General features: G+C 53.1%; 1 protein-coding gene across 1 annotated transcript in view; it reads right to left on the bottom strand.

Annotated features, from left to right (window-relative positions):
• Positions 1-11,765, bottom strand: part of OTOG (otogelin) — an 86,932-nt gene extending 75,167 nt beyond the window's left edge. Inside the window, exons 1-8 of the mRNA XM_030831514.2 lie at positions 11,605-11,765; positions 11,124-11,184; positions 10,899-10,959; positions 7,072-7,147; positions 6,007-6,099; positions 5,670-5,824; positions 2,898-3,016; positions 1,015-1,220 (exon numbers count right to left, since the gene is read on the bottom strand). Coding sequence (XP_030687374.2) covers positions 1,015-1,220; positions 2,898-3,016; positions 5,670-5,824; positions 6,007-6,099; positions 7,072-7,147; positions 10,899-10,959; positions 11,124-11,184; positions 11,605-11,701 — 868 coding nt within the window. The 5' untranslated portion in view covers positions 11,702-11,765. The remainder of the gene's footprint in view (positions 1-1,014; positions 1,221-2,897; positions 3,017-5,669; positions 5,825-6,006; positions 6,100-7,071; positions 7,148-10,898; positions 10,960-11,123; positions 11,185-11,604) is intronic.
• Positions 11,766-12,378: the final 613 nt, after the last annotated feature.

Consider the following 12,378-nt stretch of genomic DNA (forward strand, 5'->3'; position numbering starts at 1 on the left):
GAGGCAGATGGAGCCCAAGAGATGCCAAGAGGAAGGCAAGGAGCTGTAGAACCCAGCCTCGAGCTCCCATCCCAACCTGCATTTCCCCACGGAGCCATTCTCCTGAAAAATCCGTGTGGTAAGAATAGTCAAGAATGCTCAAGACCCTGTGAGTTCCCTGGAGTAGATCCCTGCTGCTCTAAACTCTGGAAGGCAACACCATGCAATCGAAAGAGAATGAACGTGTGAGCCTGAACAAGCTCGCGTACCACTCTGAGCCCGAGTTTCCCCACATGTGAAACAGGGCAAAGGGTCCCCTTGTGAACTGACTGCAAGGACTATATGAGACCATGTGGGTAAAGTGTTCAGTGTGTCGTGGCTGCTCAAAGGTGTCACTTCCTTTCTGGCCAGAGTCACCATGATGTTGCCTGAACCCTTCACTTTAACTTCTTTTTTTTTTTTTTCGGTACGCGGGCCTCTCACTGTTGTGGCCTCTCCCGTTGCGGAGCACAGGCTCCGGACGCGCAGGCTCAGCGGCCATGGCTCACGGGTCCAGCCGCTCCGCGGCATGTGGGATCCTCCCGGACCGGGGCACGAACCCGTGTCCCCTGCATCGGCAGGCGGACTCTCAACCACTGCGCCACCAGGGAAGCCCCACTTTAACTTCTTGCCACTCCCGCTGGAGCCTTTCTCTTCCGGGCTCCCTCTATCCCTCTGTGCCCTGCTGTCACCCCAGCCCCCTCCATCCCCCACTCACCTTGCAGGGTCAGTGCCACCTAGCAAAGTGCCCATTAGAGCCTCACACAACCCTAGTAGACATTCTCATCATGGCTGTTTTACAGATAAGGAAACTGAGGTCCAGAGAGGTTAGAAGATGCCTGAGGCCACACACTTGGAAGGGGCCCCTGGCCTCCCAATGGGTCTTTAGTGCCATGACCCCAGGGTTCGGTCTCAAGTCCCTTTCCACCCCTTCCAGCCTGACCTATCCTCCATCCCCACCAAAATCCCTTGGAGGCCACCTGCCCTGCACCTCACCATAGCTGGTCACCAGGTCGTCCTGGGGGTCGGCGTTGTTGTTCCCACACAGCCCATGGGTCCAGCCCAGAAGCTCTGGGCTCATTTTAATGTAGACAGCCGAGGTGCCATCCCAGGCCAGCGTGAAGGCCGACTGATGCCACACGAGGATATAGCCAGCAAGCCGCTGCAGGCGCATGCTCCCCATCACATGGGGCAGCTGGACCCTGCAGGGCAAAGCAGAGCTTCAGGGAATCCGCACCACCTCCATGAGCCCAGTCCCTTCACCAGAGGACCCACCATCCCCCACCTGAAGGACCCACCACGTACACAGGACCTGCCTCACCCCACAGCCACTGGTACCACAGGGTGTGAGGTCCTTATCTTCCCTGCCCCTGACTTCTTGGGTGCCTGGAAGTCCACCGTCAGAAAGGGGTTCTTTTGTTTTCAGAGTTTTAAAGTTGCTTTTTAAAATTGCAATCTTCTGGGACTTCCCTGGTGGTCCAGTGGGTAAGACTCCATGCTCCCAATGCAGGGGGCCCAGGTTTGATCCCTGGTCAGGGAACTAGATCCCACATGCATGCTGCAACTAAAACATGCCGCAACGAAGATCCTGCGTGCCGCAACTAAGATCCAGTGCAGGCAAAATAAATAAATATATATATATTTTTTAAATAAAATAAAATTGCAATTTCCCTTGCTATCTGGAATCACAGTGAGGGCAATCATGGGATTCTGAGCACTAATAGTGGTGGCTTTTTATACCAAAATTATTGATGTATCTTTTATTGACAGTGCTTCAATAAACAAAGTGCAGTTAGTAAAGTGAAAAATAAAATAAAATAAAATTGCAATTTCCCTGGCAGGGATAAATCTTAGAGTGACTGAATTTGCCAGTTCCTTTCTCCTAGACAGGAGAGGTGGTATAAACAGATATCTATTTTGCTTATATTTTTGGTGGGGAGCAAGAAAGGAGTAGGAAGAGAAAAAGAAAAAGGCAAGAGAGAAGACAAACAGGGAATGAAAGAAAAGATGCAGGGCTACAGCAATCTTGACACCTTCACCATTTTCCCGGCACAGGCTCGCCTAGCCAATCTGGAATTTGGCAACTTTCACCCGGCTGGAAATTAGGAGGAAGACAAATGAAGTGTCTAACCAGCCAAAGCTGGTACCAAAAGATCCATGTACCAATGCTTCTTTCATAGGAGAAACCCCTGGGCCTTCACTTCTACACTCAGCCCCAGAAAGCTTGGTTACCCAGTGTCCAGGTCTGAAGCAGTAAATAAAAAAGGGGAGAAGGGTCAGTGCAGGAAGGTCCCCCTGACAACATGAAGTGGCAGTGGACAGCAAGGGAAGGAAAGGCCAGTGAAGAAGAAATGCAAGAAAGATTTCAGGAAGGACCACAGTCTGGGGCCTTTTGGTGTAGGAAGCTGGGACTTCACCCCTCGAGTGGTCCCTCAGGCATCCCTGATGTCCCAACAAGGTAAGTGACATTCAAAATGAGCCCAGGCCATCAGAAAAGGCTGAAAGTGTGCTCAGAATCTGCTCTGAGGATGCTTCAACTATGTATGATACACTCAGGAAGATTTCCTTCAACTTGTGAAAGAAAAGAAAATTAAGCATGCTTATAGTGGTAAATTCTCAGCTACCTGGAAACTCTGCTATTTGCCTGAAAACCCACTGTCTAGAAATCCTGACAGTTCCAGAAAATTGTGAGGGACTCTTTCTGTAAACCCAGCTGACTAGAAACCCAGCTGGCCTGCCAGTACGCTTCTGCCCTGGTGTGCTGCTGTTTGCCCCCTGGAAACAATTTCCTTGAGGCTTGAGAAGGGAAGATGCTTACCCATCCACCACCACCCATGCCAGGGAGTAGGGGAGCTCAGGGCAGAAGATGTTACAATTACCTTATGCCTCCATGGGTGACCTCCTTGGCCAGATGGATCTCCTGCTCACCCGCTAAGAAGAGGCTGACGGACCTGGAGCAGGTGTAGGGGAAAGAGCCACACTGCGGGTCGTTGTGCACCTGGTGGGGGAGAAGCGGCGGTTCGGAGGACAGTGTGCAGGTTCCTGCCATACACCTGGCCCCGAGCTTCGGTTGTGGGCCCAGGGGCACCCTGTTGAGCTTCCATTAATGCCAACAGCCTGCCTGCTGCGTGCCAAGCTCGTTTCCTCTGTGATCTCTCCCAGTCCCCACAATACCACAGGAAGGTCAGAGCTCTCATCATCTGCATTTCAGAGAGGAGGCAACTGGTGCTCAGAGAGGTGAAGGGACACACACAGCCAGGATTCTAATCCAAGTGTGCTGTCTTCCTATTTCCAGACTTTTCTGTTTATCCATCCCAGGTTATCCCATTGGATTGAAAGCCCAGTTACACGCTCACACCATCTCACACTCATACAAACCACACACACACACACATCTCATATGTATATCACAGGGCACTCTCAAAGCACACACTATAAACACACACTCCTACCACAACCCTGGCAGATACAGCCTAGCCCTCCCCTGCACACACAGGCACACATGTCACTCCTGTGCTGCCTGTCACATACATGTCTCCTCTGCCCCCTGCTCAGACAGAACCTATACATCCAAGGTCATAGGACCCAAGGAGGGGAGGGATGGGGTTCCCAGAGTTTAGGGAAAACTCTGAAAATGTCAATCTGCCAAATGTGGAAACCCATCCCATGAATGAGCAAACCTTCCACTAGGGGCTTCCCTGGTGGTGCAGTGGTTCAGAATCCACCTGTCAGTGCAGGGGACAAGGGTTCGAGCCCTGGCCCGGGAAGATGCCACATGCTACGGAGCAACTAAGCCCATGCCCCACAGCTACTGAACCTGTGCTCTAGAGTTCACGAGCCACAACTACTGAGCCTGCGTGCCACAACTACTGAAGCCCGCACACCTAGAGTCTGTGCTCTGCAACAAGAGAAGCCACTGCAATGAGAAGCCCGCGCACCGCAATGAAGAGTAGCCCCCGCTCGCTGCAAGTAGAGAAAGCCTGCGCACAGCAACGAAGACCCAATGCAGCCATAAATAAATAAACAAACAAACAAACAAACCTTCCACTAGATTATCATTAAATGTGGTTAAGCAGCCTGGAGCCATTTCAACTAAAAGTGGGACCTGTGAAAGCCATTCCATAGTCTAAATATTTTTCAAACTTTTGTGACCATGACCCATAGTGAGAAATATATACACATATAAATAAAACAAAAGTTTTACAAAATAATATTACCACTATTAATGTGTAATGGATCCTTATGATATTTTCTATTTATAGTCTCTTTTTTCTTTCTTTCTTTTTTCTTTTTAGGCTGGTTATGACTCGTTAAGTTCATTTCATAACCCATGAATGGGTGGCATCCCATTGGTCTAAGTAATTGTGACATATCCAGCACGAAATGACACAGTCATGATGTGTGATATCCATGATACCCCAAGGCAAAGCGGGGAGAGTTGGTCAGGGCTCCCAGTGCATCCAGGGCACAGCCCCCAGGCAGCCTCTTGGCAGGTCTATGCCTGAGACGGAAGGGGCACACCCAGCTGGCAGAGGAATGACACTGAGCACCGGGATCTCCCCTATCTCCCAACCCCTTGGCCTTAACTCCGCACTGGCCAAGGTGCCCTCCAGCAGAGCTGGCTCCCCACGTAGACTCTCCTCCAGGTAGAGAGCTGTGCCCGAAGGTGACTGCCCACTTGACACACAGGGTGAACGTGAAAATCAGGTCTGCCCGACAGTGAGTCTCACACGTGTTCATATACCAGACAACTTTTACTGAGCATTAATCCAGGTACTGGGAACAGCAGTTGAAAAGACATACTTCCTGCCTAGAAAGCTTATATCTGGAGAGTAGGACCAGAAACAGACCTTTGTAAGAGAAACACACCTTTGTAAGAGAAACACAATGACAGGGTAATGATGCAGAACTTTGGTTCCGCAGAAAGGAGCCCCTGAGCCCACTTAGGAGGTCAGAGCATGCAGAAAGGCTTCTTAGAAGAGATCACCCTAAAGTGAGTCATCCAGGACCTCTACCATTTCCTCTGTGGCACCATGCTCTTTCTTATCTAAGGTCTGTAGCACCCAATGTTCCATTGGCCTAGAATGTTCTCACATCTGCCCCCACCCCGACCCCTTCACTTGGCTAGCTCTAATTCATTCTTCAAATCCCAACTTAAATATCACTTCCTCCAGGAAGCCCTCCCTGATCACCATCCTTCCCAATAAGCAAGGTTAGGTTTTCCGTCACATGCTCTTCTAGCATTTGGAACTTCTCTATTGCACTCAGTTGCACTTGAAATGATTCATTTGACTTGATGTCTGTTTTCCCCATTAGACTATAAGTTCCATAAGGACAGAGACCACATCTGTGTCTTTGTTCACAGAGCCAGCAACAGGCCTTGTGGCAGGAAAAGAGTATAATTACGCACTTAATAAATACTTGGTGAGTGAGAGACTAAGTGAATGAATGGCCAGGGGCAACCAGTAATGGGTGGGTGAGTGAGAACCGTGGAGCCCTCAGCTCACTCCAGATGCAGATGCCCTGGGCGGGAGCTGGGAGGGGAAAAGAAGGTGCCAGCCTCTCTAACCATGACAAGTAGATCCCAAGCCAGCCCAGCCTTCAGGGCCTAGCGGAACCTTCCTAGACAGGCAGGGCAGGGAACGCCTCACCTGGACTGAGAAGGTCTGCCCCTCGGGTTCATGGCGCCCCACCAGGGTGTAGCTGCCCTTCCCAGACAGGTAGTAGTAGAGGCCATCAAATGTCTCCACGTGATGCTGTCCCCACGCCCGGCAGATGCTGTCCCGCTCAGGGCCGACATTGTACACTGAGCCAGAGAAAAAAGAAGCTGTCTGTGTAGCTGCAGTCGGCACCGAGCCAGAGGCCGGTGGGTTCCAGCCCTGGCGGGGCCACCCCCTCTCCCGTCCAGCCCAGAACCCCACGTCTCAGGCCCGCAGATTCCCCTGTACCCATTGCCCCTCTCGGAGGTGGGATGGAGCCCAGACCCACCCATCTGGCAGCGCGGCCCAGTGGCATTGAAGCGTCTGCAGTCACAGAAGGCCGGGTGCACACACTCACCCCCGTTGAAGCAGGAGAACAAGTCTGCAAGGGAGACAGAAGGCACCTTCCCGTCGAGCCAAGATTGGCAGAGCCCATCGAGGCAGCACCTCCCTCAGGCTGGGACCCCAGGCCCCAGCCCTCCCAGAGCTACACGGAACTCAAATCCCCATCACAGGTAGCCCCAGCTTTCCTCAGTAGCTAGCTTTAATGGCGGCAGGAGTAGGGCACCTCAGATGGCTGCCCCACCCCATCCCTAGCAGGCTGTGGGGTGGGGTCTCAGAGTACCTGCCTTCCGTATGTACCAAGTGGCCCCCAGGCCAGCCCCACCTAGGCCTTCAGCTTCCTAAGCTAAAAGTTCTTGGCCACCAGGCAAGGCAGGCAGAACTACGAACATGCAGCATGTGGGGTGAGCAGGGAGACTGCCCAGAGATCTTCATGTACTGCTCTTCCTCGCTGTCCCATAAGCTCCGGGAAAGAGTCCAGGGCGTAAACCAAGGGAAGGGGAGGGGCCGCACATGTGGAATGTAGCGGAAAGGAAGGCCACAGAGGATGAGAGGACAAAGCAGAGTGTAGTGAAGGAAGGAGCCATGATGTGAGAAGAGGGGCCACAGACAGAGGCCAGATGAGGGGAGAGGCCATGGACACAGGACAGGCGAAGGGAGAGGCCATGGGCATAGGACAGGGCAAGGGGAGAGGCCACAGAAAGTAGAAAGAGGCTACAGACACAGGGTGACGTAGAGAGGGAAAAACAACCTCTAAACAAGAAGCTCGGTCTCTCTGGAGTCAGACAGTGTGAGGCAGACAGATGCAGAGCCACGGTCATCAGGACAGGATACTTCCTCAGCCAGGAAGGAGAAAGCAGAGTGGAGCTGGAGGCTGGGGCTGGGGACGGTGGAAAGACACCCCATGCAGGGAAAAGAGGTCCCAGGAGGCCCCGAGAGGAGCCTGGGCCTGCGCTCACAGGGCTTTCTGCAGGCCAGGGCCTCCCACGGGCCACAGGGAGGGGCCACTTACAAGACGGTGCACATTTGGCGCGATGGAGTCGCCTTTCCCAGGAAGACATGGCCAAGGAGTCCAGGGCTTCAGCCTCCTTTTAAAGACAGGAGACGAAGAGAACGCAGTCAAGGGCTGACCTCAGGGAGCGCAGCCTTCCCGGCGGTCACAGCCCTTCCTGCCCCTCAGCTGGAGGGAGGCAGGCCCTTTGCCGCTAGGTACCTCAGTCACCCCACTTCCCCAGACCCCCCTCTGAGAGGTCTGCAAGGCAGGATTTTCAGGCCTGCCCTAGGTCCAGAGGAAGGAGGCCTGGTTTACACCCTCCCAAGTGGCGTCGTGGTGGCAGGCTGGGGAGGCCTGTAGCCTGAACACACCCGCTGCCCTCCATGCTCCAGTGTGTCGTTCCCCGCCCCCCCCCCCCAGCACCTTCCCTCCCTAGTAAACCTCTGTGTCCTCCACAGCCTGGAACAAAACCCCCTTGTCTGGAGAACAAACACGACACCTCCTCACCACAGAAACCACATGGGGCAGAGCTAAGAAACAAAGGCAGCCCCTCACCCCGGGGCAGGGGGGCATCCCCCCGTCCCCCCACCTAACATTTTGGACTCTTCTAACAGCAAACACAGTGCCTCACACATCACCACCGGCTGTCCTCAGAACTCAGCTCTGAGTCAGGACTCTCCCTGATAGCACACATCCGAGGACACAGGCAAAGCCCTGTGAGACCCTATATCCCAGACCAGAAGCCCCAATGCACGGTCTCCAGAGATACAAAGCATCTGAAATCAGGACTGCCCGAACATCACGTGTGTTCAGTCACCACACGGCTAGCCACCCTCTCAGGACTCCAGCCCGAGGTGTCTAACGTGACGTCACCTGGGACTGGGACCCTGGGCACAGCAGGCTCCTCCCTCTCAGGACCTTAGCCCCCTCATTTGTACAACTTCCCGGACTGGGTGCCCGGTCCAGCCCAGGGATGGTGAACGGGAGCACGTGTTCTTGCTCACAGGGCCAGTGAGGCACAAACCACACTGAGGGTGCTTGTCTCACATGTTTTCTCCCTCACTGTCACCTCTGCATCCCCAGGTTGAATCCCCAGCCTCTAGCAAAGGACTTGGAGCACAGGAAGTATGCAGAGCAACTGATCCCTGGAGCCCAACCCCAGCTCTTTGCACCTCCTGCAGGCACCCACCCCCTCCCCCCTTCACCGTCCTGCTGACCCCCTCGGAGGTCACTGGCCCTCCTCGACCAGGTATCAGTGTTCTCACTCCCTGGTTCCTGGGTCCTCCCAGCTCTCCTTACTCTGTAGATCCAGGCTGAGCCCAAGGAGTCAGGCTTCCCACCCTGGTAGTAGTCGGTCTCACAGGGCCTCAAAGACCACTGGCAATGGAAGAGAGCAGCCGGGGAAAGGCTCATCACCAACATCCCCCAGGCCTGCAGAGCTTAATTCAACTTGGTCCCTGTGCCCCTCCCCTCCTCGCCCCCCTCTCCCCCAGATGTGGCCCCTGAGATCGGCCTTGTGAGGGTAAGACAGCCTGTGCTGCAAAAAGTCGAGGCCATTTTCTGGAGAAGAATTTTAAATCCTGTCCAAATGATTCATCTTCAGTATAGATCAGGAGTTCTTAATCATTTTTATGCAATGAACCTCTCTGACAATCCAGTGAGGCTTACGGGCCCCTTCTTGGAATAAATGTTTCTAAATACATAATATAAGACATAAGATTACAAAGGAAATCAAACATATTGCAATGCATTATCAAATATTTTATAAAACTGGGTGACAGTAATATTTGTGCTTCTTTATTAATACGTTAAATCACAAGACCAAGCAGCAGGCCGTATCACTGCCAGAATCTGGGGGCAGTGAGCCATAAATGAGATCTGGAGATAGCAGCAATGATTGCAAGGCGATAGGAAAATATCTGTGATTTCTGCCGGTGACAGTCACAGACACTGCTATTATGCTGTGGTCTGTAGCCTCTAGTAATAATTAAAGGGAAGGCTAAATTTCAGTTCCATCGAGGAACAAATGCATTTTTCCCCCATCCAAGTTCACGGACTCCTGGTCTATACCATCAATTCTCTGGAGAATGGCTGAGCTCTATAGAGTGAGGCAGCACTGAAATGAAGGGTGGTGGTCTACCGGTCTGAGACCCCCCTCCCTCACTGAAGAGGGCACTCCAGGCAGAAGCCCTCAAAGGATCCCCAGGTTCACTTACTAACTAGTAGCCTCATTCCTCCCCACCCTCCCCCCACTCCAGCAGCGTTAAAGGAGGGCCATTCTAACCCCTTGTTTGCTCTAAGGAGTAACGTGAGAAACCTACTGGGGTTGCCAGTAGGTTGGTCTAGATGCTTCCCCAAGGAAAAGAAGGGGAGGCCTACCCTGGAATCCAGCAAGGAAAGAAGCCCACTAGGGGAATGAGATGCTTGGGGAAGGATCGTTACCCCACTAAAATACAGGGATTCCTGGGGTCTGGACGGGCATTCATGATACGGGGGAACAGGCTGGCTCCATCCGGAGACCTTGCTCTGCTGTGCCCTGAGGGCCCCGGCAAATCATTCACCTACCTCAATTTCCCCATCTATAAAAAGAATGATAAAAAATTTTTTAAATAAAATAAAAATAAATAAAAAGAGTGATGACATTATCTTTCAATTCAAACTGTACCTGACTGTGATTCTAAAACTTGGGGTCTGAGGAAATGGGCAAAAGAGAAAAAAAAACCCATATAATCCAGACATTAGAAAATAAGCATGCCCTTAGTAGATGCAAACTATTAGATACAGAATAGATAACAAGGTCCTACTGTGTAGGACAGGGAACTATACTCAACATCCTGAGATAAACCATAATGGAAAAGAATACAAAAAAGAATGTATACATATGTATAACTGAGTCTCTTTGCTGTACAGCAGAAATTAACACAACATTGTAAATCAACTATACTTCAATTAAAAAAGAAAAGAAAAGAAAAGAAGTATGCCCCCTCCTACCTTGGGGTCTTCATATCTATTTCCAAAGGGCAGGTATTTGGGACACACTGTTTTCTTTTATAAATGATGCTCCCATCCTACTGGCACAAGGAGCTCCCCACAGCTGATCCCCAGAGCCAGGGTGCGTGAACTGAGGCTCAAGATTCTCTGGGGGACCTGGCTTCGGGTGGGCTGAATTTGTAACGTGTCCGTGGTTGTAGAAAGGAGACAAATGCAGGCCAGGATTAGAAAGAAAAATTGAGTCACCTGATCCAGAGACCGAAGAAGTTTGGCAAAGAGAGAGAACAAAGCACCACCTCTCCCTAACGCACGGAGGAGCTGGGGAGGGTAGGCAACAGTGAATGGTCAAGACTCAGAGGATGGCAGTCAGGGATCTGTTTCTCAACCAACCCTTCCTTGCAAACCCCACCAGGTGGCCCGGTTTTTGTCTCTCCTCTCAAGGCAGCACTCCTGGGGCACTGCTCAGGGATGAAGAAGGGCCTCTGACAGGGTTTAGACCAGGCAGGGAAAAGAGACTACACTCTCCCAAACTCTCACCTTCCTACTTTCACCAAGGGAAGGAAAGAGCTCAGCTGTCTCCTGATAGCACCTTTGTGCCCTCCTCCCGTAAAAAACAATTTTTAAATAAATAAATAGATAAACTGGCTACAGGGCCCCAAGAGATTAGGAAAGTGGGAGTAGAGGCATCCTATAAATTTGCATACTTCAAACACATTCTAGGAATCTTGTTTGTTCCCTCTGAATAACTGCAAAGACACCCTTCCTGCAACCTACAGAGCTCCCTGCCAGCCTCAAACCCAGAGAGAAATAAGCCCCTGCCCAGTGAAGCCTCCCTTCCCCAGGCCTCCCCTTACCTGGCCTCCCATCACTGTTGTAGCATCCCCTATGGCAAGGATCGCCTCCTGATGGCTGTGGCTAGATGAGAAACAAGCCTGGCATGGGTGAGGGGATAGGAGTGGGCCATGCCTCCCCACCACCCCCAGGCCCATCCCACCCTCTGTGCTAACCCCTGGGGTCGCCCACGCCAGGAATAAAGATGGAACCAGTGAGTGGGGCAGCACAAGCTCTTGCCTACTCACCTGGGATCCTGGGCTGGCTCAGGCTGCAGCTCTGCATTGCCCCAGGGTGTGGGTGCTGCGGCTGGGGAGGGGGATTACTCTCCACTCAAGCGATGCCTCCCACCACCCGCTCCCCACCTGCTAGGAAGCCTCTCTCACACCCCATTCTCTCTCCCTGCAGCCTTCTCAAATCCTTTCTCCCCCTCCCTGGCGACTCTTCTCCAACAAGGGTCTCCCTCCTCCTTCCCACTCTCTGTGCCCCAGTTCTCTCTGCTTCCCCCCACTTGGGTCTCTTCCACCCTGCCCAGCTTGAGAGCCATTCCCCTGGTTGTGGCTGACCTTTCTTTCCTTCTGCGGTCCCTCTCCCCCGACCCACTCCCTGGCTGTCCCCCTGCCCTCCCTCAAACCTTCTTTCTTTCCTGCCTCTCTCCAACTTGCTCAGGCCCGTCCCCCTAAACGTTCCCCCAGCCCCCTGGGGTCCCCTAGTCCACACCCATCTCACCGAGAGACTGTAGCGGCAGGGACTCCCCTGCCGGCTCACTCCGGGGCAGCCAGACGCAAGCGACTAGCAGGCAGAACGCGGGCGCCGGGGCCCCCATAGGGGCACGCGGGGACTAGGAAGCCTGAGCGAACGGCCAGGGTCCCGAGTGCCTCTCCCGCGAAGGCAGGGTAACACCTACTCGTAGGCGGCCGCCGTCCCTCTCGCTCTCTTGCCCTGGGCTTCCCTTCGCCCCGCCTCCCAGGCTCTTGGCTCCGCCCTGAGCTAGAGTGACAGGACTGCCCAGCTCATTACCATAATTAAGGCGCCTGGCCGTGGCCCCGCCTTTGCCCTTCTTGGCGTTAGGCTGCACCTCCCCAGGGGAGGCTGGATTCAGATCACTCAGCCCTAAGTCCTTTGGGGGAGCAAGGAGGCAGTCTGTGCAACTTCCAACATCCCTTGCTCCTCAGAGATCCCTGGCTCTGGAACCTGGGTTTCCGAAGCCCGTAACACCAGAGACCCAAGATGCCGGTATGAGTCTGGTCCTATGCACTCCTTTTACAAAGGTCCCGGGACATGCTACTCCGTGGTCAGTGGCAGACCAGGGCTCAGGCCTGTGGAGTCCTAGCCTGTGCTCCCACCACTCCCCACTACAGCCTCCTGAGTCCCCAAGTCCCCACCCTACCCCCAGTTTTGAACACCTCTAGAGAATGGATCATGGCTTAATCCTCTGTATGTCCAGCACTAGCTCAGGCCCCAGCTTGGGGAATGTTGACTGAGTGACAGAAGTGCCTCACA

This window comes from Globicephala melas, chromosome 8 (assembly GCF_963455315.2).
Source record: "Globicephala melas chromosome 8, mGloMel1.2, whole genome shotgun sequence".
NCBI classification, from domain to species: domain Eukaryota; kingdom Metazoa; phylum Chordata; class Mammalia; order Artiodactyla; family Delphinidae; genus Globicephala; species Globicephala melas.